The sequence below is a fragment of the Schistocerca gregaria genome, chromosome 5, assembly GCF_023897955.1.
Source record: "Schistocerca gregaria isolate iqSchGreg1 chromosome 5, iqSchGreg1.2, whole genome shotgun sequence".
In the NCBI taxonomy this organism is placed as follows: Eukaryota; Metazoa; Arthropoda; class Insecta; order Orthoptera; family Acrididae; genus Schistocerca; species Schistocerca gregaria.
Window position 1 is genome coordinate 93,397,233 of NC_064924.1, and position 15,677 is coordinate 93,412,909.

The window sequence follows — 15,677 nt, forward strand, 5'->3', positions numbered from 1 at the left end:
TGAAGTCCCCAAGCAGCAGAAAGGGAGGGGCGAGAGGATGGATTAATGTGGTCAAATTGACATAGCTCGATGAAGGTACGAAGGGGAATCCATTTTGCCAACATTATCTGTATCAGCCAAAGTACAGAACCCTCCAGACGCCCTTTCAGGATCAGCACTGTTCCGAAAGAATGCATGATAACCGCAGAGTATTGGAGAATGGTCATGTGTGAAGTGTGTTGCTTGGAGGGAAATGCAAATTGCAGAAGAATCGCCCTAGTATTACCCACTCCAAATGTGGACTCTCCCCCCAAGTGCCACCTAACCACAGCAGCCTGACCAGTACAACAATGAAACATTGCCAGCATTCCCCATACCTCAGTCACGATGGGCACATAATCCTTGACTTATAGTGTGTGTGTGTGTGTGTGTGTGTGTGTGTGTGTGTTTTGAGGTTTTCGGGCGCTAAACAGCATGCTCATCAGTGCCCAAACGCATAGAAACAGGAACACATGCGGTGAAGGAACGAAGATAGACAGCGAACAACGATAACGGCTAAAAGACACAGACCTGACGCAGTTCCAAATCCTCACATACAGAGGCAAAACAAGAGGAGAAGAAACACACTAAAAAGGAAAGGAAACACAAGGAAAAGTCAACAGAAATCGAAGTGAAACAAGTAGGTAATCGTGACTGGCTGACCTCTTACCTAAAACCTGGGTGAGCCAGTCACTCAGCAGCACATTAAAATCCTCTCCCTAAAATCCGAGGCAACAAATTGGACAGGACACAAAACTGTAAGACCTTAACCACAGTCGTTGCATCGTCTTGCTAAATAAAGGGCAAATCCGGTGGCAAGGAAGCCACCACCCTTTGGTCAGAGAATAAAGGGCAGTCAAGTAAAATGTGGCGGACAGTAATCTGGATGCCACAAGCACTGCAGATTGGGGGAGTCCTCCCGCCGGAGTAAAAAACAGTGCGTTAAGGGACTGTGCCCGATGCGGAGGCGAGTGAGGAGAACCTCATCCCGTCTGCATGACTGGTAGGACGTACGCCATGGCAGCGTGGTGGCCTTGACCAAACGCAGCTTATTTTCACCGACTGCCAGCCACTCCTCTTCCCATTGACGCATAACACGAAAACGCAAAAGGGAGGTAACAGCATGGAGGGGGACGGTGCATTCAACAACTTGAGGGAGGGAACATGCATCTTTGGCAGCCACATCCGCCAGTTCATTGCCCCTAATACCCACGTGCCCCGGCACCCAGCAGAAGGAAACCTCCTTCCCCTGTTGTTGCAGGTGGAGTAGGGCATCATGGATGTTCTGGACGACCATATCCGCTGGGTACAGGTGTTGCATAGTCTGAAGGGCACTAAGGGAGTCAGAACAGATGAGAAGACTGGAAACATATCTCATCTGCTCCAATGCCCGCAAGATCGCAAACAATTCGGCATCAAAGATGGTAAACGCCGCAGGAAGCCGTAACTTGACAACTCGATCAGGGAAAACAACAGCACAACCAACAGAGTCCCTCTGTTTAGAGCCATCCGTAAATACTGGTACGTGGTCGGGATGCTGGTTTAAAATATCGTAAAATAAGGAGGTAAAAACAAATGCAGGAGCGAGCTCTCCGGTACTCTGACAAGTCTAAAATGACACTAGGCCTCTGGAGCAACCAGGGAGGCAGGCGGGTAAAACCCATAGGTTCAAGCGCCAACAGTGCAATCCCAGTGTGGTCAAGGAGCTATCCCCATGCAGATACTTGACCCCCCTCCCCATGCCCAACAGAATGGTACCAAGCTGGGATTTGGGCATAGCACCTTTAAATGAAAAGAAGGGTACTAAGAAAGAAAGGCACAAAAAGGTGGAATATATGATGAAATGGGTGACCTTCCCTGTACAATCTGCACTTCTGGAAAATTATTTTGAAAACGAATGGCAAGTCAGTCCCAACGAGGTGGCCATGTAATTAATTAAAAGCTGTAGAACATCGGAAGGAAACAAAACTAGTGTTGAAAATCACAATTCAGATCCAGCATGAAAACCATCCAATGGAAAGGTTGAGAGGAAAAAGAATAGTAGGATATACTTGCAGCTCAGCTCAGAAAGGGAATTAGTGCTGCTGCAAGGGCTAGTACTCACAAAAGATGTGGGGCACCAGGGAGGGGGAGGACAACTTCTGCACAGCACTTTATGCGAGCATGACAACCAACTAGTTGTTCACCCAAACGAGTGGCCATCACCTACCTATGCCAAAGAACGTAGTTGACCACCAAGTGGCAGAACATGATGCTGGGCACAATTTGCTCAATTTCAATAGCTGCTTCACACAACCTGTGCCATCTGACTTCTTTGCCGAAGGCCAACTTCTCTGAATTACATAGTGACAAATTATCCCTGCAACAAATCCTTTTCATCTCAATCATTTTGGCAGTCTCCACTAGACTTTATCCCAAATCCACTTACAGCCTTACCCAAGACCCTAACTTCACTAATGCATTGTCAACCCCTCTGCAGTTTCTGTTCCATGTTCCACTGCCCCCCAACCCCCTTCCCAAATCCACATTTCTGTGCATTGCACCCAACTGCTACAGTGCCACAAGAACAAGCTTACTGGCCCCACATTCCTGTCCCATGCACCTGCCATCTGTTCTATCCTATTACCATTCTCCCTCAACCCTCCTCACCTTTTCCCCCCTTTGCCTGCTTAACCCTACTCCACCCCTCACCACAGTCAAAACCCAGTCACGCTGCAGTACTGGCAGTTAGATCAGGAGAGAGATTCACCTGAAAGCTTAGCAAAATTCTCAGTCTTGTTAATGTGCCTATTGAAAACAATCCCTCAACTATATGGTGAATCATTACTTTTACTCCTTTCATTATTTTTCATCGACACACACACACACACACACACACACACACACACACACACACACAAAATCAACTACCTTATGTCTTGTCTTGAAATGAAACTGACTACACAAATATGCTCAATATTCCAAAATAAAATCCCACCAGTCTCTATGATGTTACCTGTTATGACCTACCCTACAATACTCCTAGTCACGTGTCATATCATTTAACACATTTACACTCTTATTCCTACATCCTGCAGAGTTACAAGTGTGTGTGTGTGTGTGTGTGTGTGTGTGTGTGTGTGTGAGAGAGAGAGAGAGAGAGAGAGAGAGAGAGAGAGAGAGAGAGAGAGAGAGAGAGAGAGAGAGAGACAGACAGGTGGGTCAAACCTCCTCGATAGCCAACTTTACTTCCAGCTCCTGCCACAGCATTACAGTCCTCTACAACTAAGTTCAGCCAAGTGTTTTACATTGGAGTGATTTTACACTGCCTTAAATGTGAATTAAAAATTATGAACAGAGCAAATGACACTAAAATATAAGTCAAGAGACACACACTAAGTGCAGAAACAGTTGAAACTGACACTGCTTCAAACTATTTTCCCAGATTTTTTATGTACAATGCATGGCCCAGATACATTACAGTGTCAATTTTTCATTCAAAATATGGAGTTAAATTTACTTTCAATTTACCTGATCTTGTGCATGGGGATCAACACAGGCACCAGTTTCAACAGTGCTTATGAGGTCATCTGCTGCTTGTTTCCCTACTTGTTCTGGCCGCACATCTCTCTTTCCCAAGCCTGATGCTCCCAAAATGCAACCTGTAGTCGTTTCTGCAACTATGCTGTACAGAGAGGGATAAGACTGAGCATAGATGAAGCCACAATAGTATATAAGTCATTTGCTAGCTTAGTAATTTAATATATTTACATAACATTATGAAAATGTAACAATACCAGATACATACTTGATCCCTGAACCATTTCCAACTGCATCTTCTTCCCTCTCTTTGTAAGCCTCAATGTTTATTTCCACTCCTTTGAATGCACGCTGCAAGGCAACTGTTGCACTGTCTGCCATCACACTGGCTAACTGCAAGGAAATAAAAGGACGTTATTTAAATACATTTCAAAACTGTCCCAAAAATGTCCAAAAAGAATATAAAAACCCAAACCCAAACTCACTTGTTCACATCATTTCAATAAAAATTGCACAAAGGAGCTATCAACATGTTAAATAGCTAAGGTCTCTGTAATACAGGAAACATTCAGTAAGCATGATGAGTGAGCCAATGTATTCATGGGAAAATTTTCTACAACATTCTCACAGAAAAGAAATCTTTTGTCCACGTTAGGAGAAAGTAGAGTTATCAGTAGGGCCTGGATTTGCGTATTAACATATTCTGTTCCTTCAGACCTAGTTATAAGAAAAAAGAGAATGTCAACCTGTTACACTGAAAGGGCCTTATTTCAAGAGTTAATTATATATTATGTGGTATTCATAATATGTATTTCACAATAATTATACATTATTGTAAGTCCCATACTTTTTCCTTAAATATCAAGAAAGGGAAAAAAAAGATGAAGTTTTGTTACTGCGTTTCTCATACTGTTATCAGACCCATTACAATCAAAGCTAAATTGCACAAGTTTGATACCGACAATGATGACTCATTTTAAATGCTGCCCTTTCTTGTTCTGAAATACATCAAAATGATTAGTAGTCAGTCACATTTAAGTGAATCATGGCCACGTATGCCTCTTCATTCCCACGAAAGCTGCAAACATGGATTTCTATTGACGGTAAAATAGTTCTCTGCCAAATTTGTGATAAACATACAGGGTGTATGAAGATTTCTTAAAGGGAAAAACATTTATGAAGCAATTTACCGTATTTACTCTAATCTAAGCCGCACTTTTTATCCGGTTTTTGTAATCCAAAAAACCGCCTGTGGCTTAGAATCGAGTACAAAGTAAGTGGAAGTTTTGAAAAATGTTGGCAGGTGCCGCCACAACTAACTTCTGCCGTCGAATATATGTAGCGCTACACAGGCATGCTTTGCAGGCACAAAGATAAATACTGGCGCAAAAACCTCTGCGTCAGTAAATAATTAAAATAAATTTAAAAAAATCCACCACTGCATTTTCATACATTATCCAACAAAGTAAATAAAAATTCCGAATTGTTCATCTTCCAATGTAGCAGAATTTCAATTTACTACAACAATCCGACTGGCAAGACTGTTTGAGATGTTTGCAATACAGCCTACGCTACGTTCTGAATTTTTTCCTACCAATGACAAAAGATGGTTGCTAGTAGGAACTTTTATGAATTGTGAATCACATGCAGTATTCTCTTCGCCATAAGAATAATACGAATATAAACATTTTGTCATGTATTCTTTCGTGTTTGCTGCTATCTCATTTAAATCCTGTCTGCATGATAAACTACGAAACTAGAGTGAGTCAACAGCAAATGCAGAAGAATACACATATTGTGTCACGTTTATATTCGTATTATTCTTATGCCTAATAGTGATGCAGTCAGAAATCAAGCACGGCAATTGACTTGATTTTTAAATCTAAGATGATTCAAATTTCTGTGTAGAGTGTAATGTACTAAAGAGGCGTCTGCAAAGATTTTCAAATGGAGAAAAATCTTCGCTAAACTCTCGTTGAGAACATCTTCTCATACACAGTCTATTATTTGGTTTTTGTTGATCATTATCAAAGAAAGCAGCAGTGTAAGTAACAACAAATAGCAGCCTCTTGCCATTGTTTCGCTAATGAGACTACTACTCTCTTTTTTTAAAAAAAGTTGTAAGCGGTGGAAGCGCACACAAAAGCAAGCCATGCCACAAGCGGCGACAGGCCGTAAACGCACACTATCAGAATGCGACAAACAATGCACGACACAGTACACTAATGCATTTTCAGCTTAGAGTGACGTAAACACCTATAACAAAGAGAACGGCACTTACCAGATCAAAGCAAAATAAGCCATCAATTCAAACCAGACAAAGCACGTGAAAAAGGAAGGGTACCCATATAAATATGGACGGAGCACCTGATGTGTAGCAATGGCTACCTGGAAAAGCTTAACTGCTAAGCTTACGACTCCAGCCAAACTACTGTAGCTGTATCGTCATTCACTCGACCTAAATTGTGTGTCATATCAAAAATGACCAACTTTGTTTCGATTTGGAGGTGTGGCCTAAAACTTTTCTCTCCCTTGAATTTCAAGTCTCAAATTTCAGGTGCGGCTCAGATTCGGAAAATTTTTTTTTCCTTCACTTCGAGTCACATTTTTCAGGTGCGGCTTGGATTCGAGTAAATACGGTACATATTATGAATAAACAAACGATTGCTTCAAAGAAATAGGTTCTATTTACACAGCTGCAGGAACAGCCTACATAATCTAACAATGAATGTTGCAAAGAAATGTGTTTTGCAATGGTTCCAGGGAACATACCTTTGAACAAACTACGGGTACTGGAATTTAAACATTTCTTATAGAAATACTGCAACAGTAACATCCCAAATGGGCAGAATATCAGAAAGAGTTACCTGCATTCTTGCTATGTTGACATATTAGAAAAAAATCAGGGCTGACACTGGCAAATCAGCTCTCAGGATTTCTGTTGGTGGGATGACAGATACAGTAGGCTGTTTCACTGCTAATCTATTTGTGATCGATTTAGGCTCTTTACGAGGCTGCACCTAAACCCAATTTAATTTATTGTACAGCTTTGGAGGCAACATACAGATCAACAGTTGTTAGGTTCATTAATGATGAACTGAAGGTACTATGGCCAGATGGTGTAAAAAAGAAGACCATCCTACTGATGTACACAGATGAAGCTCCATACATGTTGCAAGCAGGGAAATCACTTAGTGTATTTTATCAAACCTTAGTGCATGTTACATGTATAGCTCACACATTGTAACAAGTGGCAGAGACAGTTCGGCATCAATTCTCATATGCTGATATAAGCAAGGAAGGTGGTTTCCTTTAAATGTCCTTGTACCACAAACAATGGCTAAATGATGAACTTCTGCTTCTAGAGCCAGTGACAACAAGGTGGTCAACATGGATACAAGCTGTGATTTTTTACAGTAAGCACTCTGAAGCTTTGAAGTCAGTGTCGGAAAACTTTTCTGCTGATCCTGCAGTCTCTCTGAGTAAATCCTTGTCAGTATTCAACAGTTCTAAAGTGCTCAGTTCAGTTTCATACACTCCAAGTCACTTCAGCTGGCTTCCCAACAGTATCAAAAAACTGGAGACTTCAAGTATGCCTCTCCAAGAGGCTGTGGGAATGGTGGAAGATGCAGTTCAGAAAGGCAGTGTTGTACCAGGTGAAGTAGGTGGTGTAGTTTCCAGTAAACCGCAGTCTGTGTTCAAAAAGAACCCTGGATTCTCAAAATTTCGTTACTTTATCTAGCTTATTTAATGGCGTTATTTTAGAACACCCTGAGAACATTGTTTGTAGCACAGTCCCTATGTATAAATACACACCACTGAATTATCAATATGAGTGTTCTTTCTCTATTTATGAAAACATACTGTCAGACAGAAGACTGTGCATGGCTACAAAATATGTGGAAAATTATATTATAATTAAATGAGCATCCTGTTCATTTGTGACTTAAAAATCTTGAATAGGAACACTTTTACATAAATACTCTGTAGCAGAAGTGAATTTTTTTAGGAAGTAACTGCCTGTCAACTTATATTTTCTAACAAAAAAAATTAAATTTTGCAGTTTGCATATAATTGCTTCATTATATATTTATGGACATACAGTATTTCACAAATTTTGTTTATATGTTGTGTACACATTTCTTAATTTGATATTACATAAAATCTGGGCTCTAGTTATCAGCAATGTCATTACAAAATTGTGGCTGACTGCTTTCAAACTCCAAGGCATTCCATCCCATCAGCCTGTGCCTCACAATGAGAATTTGATGCATTACAAATGCTGTGATCTTTCTCAATTTAAAATAAATAAAGGTCAAGTTTACCCACCAGTTCAGAATATCAAGACTTACTGATACAGTTACACCTATGGTTGTATACACAGATGAACCTGAAGCACAAATAACTTTTTTCCAAAAAAAGACTTCTCCAAAATGTTAATTTTGGCCAATTTTCACTACTTAGCTACTTCAGTGTTTCTACAATCACTTCTGAAACACCTGAAGGATGCATCTTTACACATACAAAGTTTTTTTAAGATTTCAGTTGATTTCATGAAGTGATGTGTTCATGGTCTCTGAGACAGTTCCATGTTTTAAAAATTTGATAATTAGTGAAATGACCAAAGAAGCCTCAAATGATATAAACTGATTAATGATGATTCAATTTATCGACAAACAGTTTTAATTATAGCTGGTCTTGGTTTTTTTGCGCATATACAAGAAAGATGACTGCCTTGCCAGAAGGGAGCACAATGGAAGCTTAACTCTGTTGCCCTCAGGCTGTTCAATAAAACTATGCTTCAACATCTTGAGTGATAGCTTCTGAATGAAGCAAAACAAGAAAGTAAAAAAGAGGTATTGGTTATTCTTTCTTGACAGTAGTGTTGGGAATATTGTGTGTCATGGTGCACCAAGTAATTAGGCATGTTGACAATATCTGCACCACCCAATTTTGATGAGATCTAGGAACAACTAAAATGTGTTAAAAGCTTCTTTGTTCAGTTAAAAAAAGGTTAACTAATTCAGTCTCCCAGCCACTCCAAACAGCATCAGGTATTCATGAGAAACAGGCCATATTCTGTTTATTCATAATTCACCTCATTAATTTAGAGCAGGTCACAAAAAATAATTCACAAAATGTTCTCTCAAAATTACAGTATCAATACAAACAACACTCATTCTTTCCTTAAACTATTCATTCACGCCCACCCACCTCTCTCTTTTCCGTGACAAAATAACCAATACATATCACTTCTGAGTGACTTACTATTCCTCCAAGGTACACGATAAGTGCTCTCTTCCCTCTGATTTATAAGCAGTAATGAAGTTGACAAGAAATATCTCAGGTTTAAGAACAGACTGCCTTTCTGTTGCAGGAAAAGCAAAATCCAATGACAATGGAGAACAGCTGGTGAATGCAGACAACTCTCTCTCTCTCTCTCTCTCTCTCTCTCTCTCTCTCTGTCTGTCTGTGTGTGTGTGTGTGTGTGTGTGTGTGTGTGTGTGTGTGTGTGTGTGTGTGTGTGCGTGTGCGTGCGTGCGTGCGCGCGCCTTGTTACGAGAAAAGACTTACATGGTGATGTACTTATTCTATTGCCCTCCAAACAGCATCAGCCAAATAAGGAGCATTAATGCCTTAGAGCACACAGCCAGAAATACAGGACGAAAATCCATTCTATTTCTTAAATGAAATTTCTGATTATTGGAATGTAAACCCGAAAGTACAATCAACACGAAAGCAAGAAAATAGAAGTAACCATAATTCAATTTTGATTAATGCTGTACATGCAGGCATATGGAACACAGTGATAACACCAAAGGGCACTGCCATTCAGGCACTTCCCACACCAGGCATCCCTCAGTTTTGACCTGTCACCACCTAGATGAGACTCATAATCTGGAACCAATTCATGCTTCTTTCCTGGAACCTCCAAATAGTGCTCTCCATATGTTTATAGTTATGTCAGCCACCACACAGGGCACTGATACATAGAATGTACTACTAGAGCACAAACGGACATCAATACATCAGTTGCAGATGAATGGAAATGCACCTCAAACACACTGCCAGCTGCAGTTGCTGACAGTTTATGTTCCAGTTCAATAGAAACTGTTGCCTACAGTTCCAGCTGACACGTATCAGCAGCCACCATCATCACAGATCACTGCTATTAATGACTGATCATCAAAAATTAAATGCCAAGTGTTTATGTGATGTTCAATTCATAGACAGAAGCCAAATGTTAAATACAGCAGTCCTGATTGAACTACTTTAGACTAGATAGTTCTCTTTCAATCTGTTAGATCAGACTAGCATTTAGGGCTTTAACCACAGAGCCACACACCATAAGTCACGGAAAGCTGAGTACTCTGAATAAATTCTATTATTAAATGTTTCCTTTTGTGTTGCTTGTATTACTTGTTTTAGATACAATGCCAGTGCCTTGTACATCAACAAATTGACTGTGGTACAGGTTGATAACTTGAATGTTGCAGCTTGGATCCGTTTTGGTGAATACAACAATGAGGTGGTAGTGGTTGGTTTGTGGGGCATTCAACTGAGCGGTGATCAGTACAATCCAATCTTTTACACAGTCCAAGTGAGCCATTGTCATGAATGATAATGAAATGAGTATACAACAATAAAAACATATGTTTCCAGAAAGAGATTTTCACTCTGCAGCGGAGTGTGCGCTGATATGAAACTTCCTGGCAGATTAAAACCGTGTGCCCGACCGAGACTCGAACTCGGGACCTTTGCCTTTCGCGGGCAAGTGCTCTACCAACTGAGCTACCGGCACCTTAGTTGGTAGAGCACTTGCCCGCGAAAGGCGAAAGTCCCGAGTTCGAGTCTCGGTCGGGCACACGGTTTTAATCTGCCAGGAAGTTTCAAAAACATATGTGCATGTAAAAGTAGGAATGATCCATTAACTGTAAATAAAAACCATATACACTGTAAAATATCACCTGTTTATTATGCTGTAATCCGTTCTACATATTCATCAAACTTTACAGTACACTACGTTAATGCCAGTGTAAAATCAAAACATTGAAGGCTCATATCTAATTATACACTACGTATCCATCAGTATGTCAAATTATTGAATGAGTGAATAAATGATTCATTCAACCATGCAAGTAATTTATTACATCAGAGTAAACATACATATTCACCATATGAACTTATCTAAAAAAAGATAATACTATGTTTTTAACGGCGCAGTTTTCCTGTCATTCCAATTCATAGATACACTAGGCAGTTTGGAGCTAATTAAAGATCATGCGCTCATCAACACAGTGACACTGGAGAAATTTACCTTGATTGGCAATGTCCCTGCTACAAACGCCCATCCCCAAATTCTTAGGATCTTTCCACCATCTATCATTTTGATTGGTTTTAGTTGTCTTACAGGATTCACCCTGATATGCACTTCGCCACCACCACGTGGGAAGTATCCCCTGTAATGAAAGCAAAGACATGTGAAAAATAGCTTGATATAAGTAACTTAAAAAGTGCTGTTGGGGAGGGGGGAACATTAAGTCCGTGTGTGCGTGCCTGCATGCATACAATATTCAGTTTAATGTAGTACTAACAGGGGCAACAAAAAGTTAAGAATAAGAAATACTCCAAGAGTGACTGAGCAGTGTCACTGTATAGTAATCTTACGCAGACAGTGAGGCTCCAGTGCACAAGATACTTGGCACAATGTGAATGGAAGTACCATACGACACTAAAGCAGGCCGGTTTTTAATCCCAAAGCATAGCAGAATGCAGCAAATAATATTGTGTAAGAGACTGTTCCGTTTAAGTATCTTTCATGTTGCTCCCACTGCACTGTCAAATCAAATGAAGTGTCATACAGTTTCGCAAACTCCCACCTGAACTTTGATGTTTCAACCCAACCTAGACCTCTAGCATCACAAGAGGTCAGTCTGTCACTACAACTCACATTTCAGAAACTAATACAGCCGCAAAGAAAGTACTGTCAATGATCTGTGTGTGCACCTACGATGTCATATGCCAAATCACGTTACGGGGTGAAGTCGACATCCAGGTTTGTTAGGTTCAGTTGAGAAGTGTTGTCTGTCTGCTCTTTAAGAAATGACTATGTTTCGTCCTTTGCTTTTAAGGGCTTGCAAGTTGCCAAGCTTATACAAAATTGGCAAGAATAAATAACAGTTAACAACAAGCACTGAAGGACACACACGAGCTGGTTTGCATGATGTTTATTCCAAAAGACTACCACAATAAAATATAATAAATTCGCATTTTGGAGTTAAGAGGGGACCTCGCTCATGGCTGAGTCTTCTATAGAGCAAAGCAGTTCACAGGTTGCAGTATTTGTTGCAGCAACACCTGGTGACTCAAGCAGCAAATGGGCGAAGTCACTACAAGGAATCGTTGGAACAATCTCCTTTTGAGTGAAATATGTACACACAAAAAGGGGGAGAATCAGGATAAAGATAGACTTGGCTGTCAGACAAAAGAAACTCCTTTCTGGGCACGCTTGGAGGTACAGGGATACTATAGCTACCTGGGATAAAGTGATAATATAAGTCACTTGGCACTCACTAAACCTCACTGGAATGAAACACACTTTATTGCACTTATTAATCCATGTGCCAATACCAGAGGGACAAACTGGGTGTCTGGCATCTCACTTCGCAGAACTGCAACAAAAATCCCTCTAGAGCACACAGCTTGAGGTCAGGATGTGGAAGACAAGTAGAACTTCTCATGTTGTTTGAACTGTGAGGAAATGCAAAAATTGAATACAAGTGTGTAACCTGCTCCTAACACCAACTCCAGTGAGGCATGGCAATTAGTGAAACGAACCACATGGTGTTGTGCAATGCAGGCTGGTGAGGGTGTGGCCAGAGATGTTACCTCGTCAGAATGACAGATTGAGGTAGGGGTGTGGGTTGCGACGTGGCTCTTGGAAAGCATGGCGGTCCAATATCTACATATAGTGGAAGTGACCAGCATGGGTGTTGGAGAAACACGGTGACACACTGGACGGTAGGAGCCCCTCTGATCATTGTTTTTTTGTAGGCATGGAACATCATCTGCTGCCTGTAATAGGACCCACTCCTCTAACATTACCTTTTTTTATAGGAATAACCAATACCATGTGTACTATTGATTCTTGAGTAGGTGAACTGAATGAACTTCATATGATTTTATATACGATGTACTACATTTCAGGCTAAAATTTATAAAAAGATATTAATTTGTTACAACTGATATGTACTAACGATTAAAATTACTCTTCTTTTAGAAATATCTGGAATTAAGAAATATCTGACATACTTAAAATTCATATTATTCATTGCACAATCGAATGCTAATTATTAAATTTATTTCTGATTCATTTCTAAAATAGTGTTATATCTTGGTGATTATTCTTCTTTTGTCAAGAAAGTTTGTAAACTCATCTGCTTTGTAAACTCTTTGGAATATTGTGAGTATTGCAGAATTTAAGTAGCAGTGGGCAATGTCTCTGATGGACTCAGACGTATTTGTATGATTGACACTAATAATGTAATTTGTGGTGTTATAGAAGTGGAAATTGTAAAGACAGTGTGATATTGAAAAATGTGACAAAATATCAAATTCAAGAACAAAACAGGCAAATCTTGAAACATAATTCAGATTAACAGGAACCTACAAAATCAAAATGTCAGCCTCGAGAATGTACCCCTAGGCGTGAGAACTGCAACCAATAGCAAGAGAAAATCAAGTAAAAAGTTTTTCCTTTTGTATATCTTATGCCTCTCAAAGCTTTCAAAACTTTTAGAGACAGAAATTCAAAGGTGATCTGTGGGAGGGTAACATTACATACTGTTAGTGGAGGAAACTGGAAGGAGTTACCACACTCTTGCTATTACCAAACACTACTCAGTCATTGCTGGAGCACTAGTTCCTCTTCGTGTTTTGTTTTTTGTATTAATACTTACTGTGAAAACAAGTATCACACTACACCAATCTGGGTTTGTTTTATTGAATAGGCACATACAAGTGCACTTCCAGAAACATTTTGTTTACAATGAGAACTGACATTCTTTGACGATAGTCATGAAACCCATGATGAGCAGAACTTGTTTGGGCTGACTCCAAAAATGAAATTGGTAATAACTGGTAAAATGCCACAGAAAATGCACCTGATAACATGCAAAAGAGATATCTGGAATATATTTCAGCATCTGTTTTGAATGTGAGTTCCACCTTTTATGATGATCTTTGCTTAATTTTCAAGATCTGTGCTGCATACATAACAGGAATACTAACATTTTCCTGCAACCATCAGAAGAAACAATTAAGGTTTAAGAGTTATTGACAATTGATGGAGGACTATAGAGCTAGGAGTAAATTATTTTCCATTGCCTTTCTCTTCAGCAGGTCACATAAAGAAGTAAATTTACTGGTATTCTACCTACCCTACCCCTCCTCTTTTTATTATCAAATATGGCGTCCAAGATGATGATTTTGCTAAAATATTCCCACCAAAGTTTACACAAATAGATTCACATTTAGCTCACTGGCCCTGTTTTATTGTATTCCTCCGACCTGAGAACTATTTTCCTCAACCGTCTCAATTTTCTTCATTGTTTCATATGAACTTTTGACAAAATTAAACATACAGACAATAACAGGGACTTCCCTTTAAATACATGCTGCCATTTCAGACCTAAATATCTCCGCCCTACAGCCTGGGTACCCATGGATGCTACAAATACAACATCAAGCATTTTATATCCCATTATGCTTATGTTTGCATGCAGCAGCACACATCTGTATGTGCAAACTCCCTCTGATTGGAAGGTTAACAAAAATTACTAGTTTTTGTGTGTCTTTTAGTCACTAATCATTTTGTCTTTGAAGAACAGTGTTCTGTCACCTCAAGATATTTCTCATCTGATAGTTCATAATCATTTCATGTACTATTCTATCAGTTAACTTAATATTACTGTAAAATTCAGAGCTTAAAAATTAAAATACAAAATCAAACACTATGCCACTTTGAAACTGGGCAGAACAAGCAGCTTCACACTTTGCCTCTATTATTTATAAATCTAGTACTGTTTTATCCAATTCATTCACAGAAGTATTTTAAAATTATGTCTACTGAACTAACACAGTACTGAGCACCGAAACTTGCTTCTAAGAAACTTATTACTGACTATGTTACACAATCAAATAAATGAAAGTGCAAAACAGAAAGCAGACAGCCTTTACAGAGAATTATAAATCTTCCACTTTTCTCGAGCAGATATGTTTGGTATCACTGGATAAAAGTTTTATTTCTTAAACGGAAGTCATAAATTTATTAACCTCTAAAGAACATGACAAATGTATGGATCCGCAAAGCCAAACAGTGTTACACAAAACAATTCTGGGTGAAGCAATCCATATTTGCTCTATGGCAATTTGAAATCTTGCAGTTACTGAAAGCACTGCATGAGGAACAATTGCCAAATAGTTTTAACCACTCTTACAGATCAGTAAGTATTACCTTCTTAAAAGTTTGTAATCGAATGTTGCCCCAAACCTCTCTAACAGTGGTCTGAAAACCTGAAAAAATAAAAAAATTCTTAACTCCTATTTAATAACAACCGATATTGAGAAAAAGTTTTCCACATTAGTATATCTGTTACTAAATATTAGGGTAGTCCTTATCTGATGGTTACAAAAAATGGCAAATGATCTGAGTGTACGACCCCTCCCCTTTTTTGTCATGTTTTGAAAATGTGCGAAGTTTCATTACAATTTTCTGGTATTAACCCATGCTGCATTGGACTTCAATATCTAGATAAGATTTAAATACTGGAAGAAAGTGTTTTTTTTTCTGTTGCTATAAACAAATGAAATCAACCTATGTATGTTTTGCATATATGCTTAAATATATTTAAATGGGAGAAATTTAAGTACTACTATATAACAGACCAAAACAAATGTGTGAATACAGCATAAATCAATACTAGTTTTATCACAACTTTCTTTTCAGTGTCTTTTTACAATCAGGTCACGGGATCCAGTGATCTTGCCGACATCACAAAATGAATTCTTTTTGTTCTTCATCATCTGCCAATAGCCCACTGGAATCTTGCATTAACATCACTCCTCTTTAGCACTAAAGT

General features: G+C 39.2%; 1 protein-coding gene and 2 non-coding genes across 3 annotated transcripts in view; all 3 read right to left on the reverse strand.

Moving 5' to 3' along the window:
• Positions 1–15,677, reverse strand: part of LOC126273050 (RNA 3'-terminal phosphate cyclase-like) — an 80,185-nt gene that overhangs the window by 11,791 nt on the left and 52,717 nt on the right. Inside the window, exons 5-8 of the mRNA XM_049976446.1 lie at positions 15,053–15,111; positions 10,856–10,997; positions 3,806–3,930; positions 3,529–3,682 (exon numbers count right to left, since the gene is read on the reverse strand). Of these exons, the coding sequence (XP_049832403.1) occupies positions 3,529–3,682; positions 3,806–3,930; positions 10,856–10,997; positions 15,053–15,111 (480 nt within the window). The remainder of the gene's footprint in view (positions 1–3,528; positions 3,683–3,805; positions 3,931–10,855; positions 10,998–15,052; positions 15,112–15,677) is intronic.
• Positions 10,265–10,339, reverse strand: Trnas-cga (transfer RNA serine (anticodon CGA)). The gene has a single exon. It is a non-coding gene; the product is annotated as a tRNA-Ser (tRNA).
• On the reverse strand, positions 14,888–15,014 carry LOC126274954 (small nucleolar RNA SNORA79). The gene has a single exon (XR_007550494.1). It is a non-coding gene; the product is annotated as a small nucleolar RNA SNORA79 (small nucleolar RNA).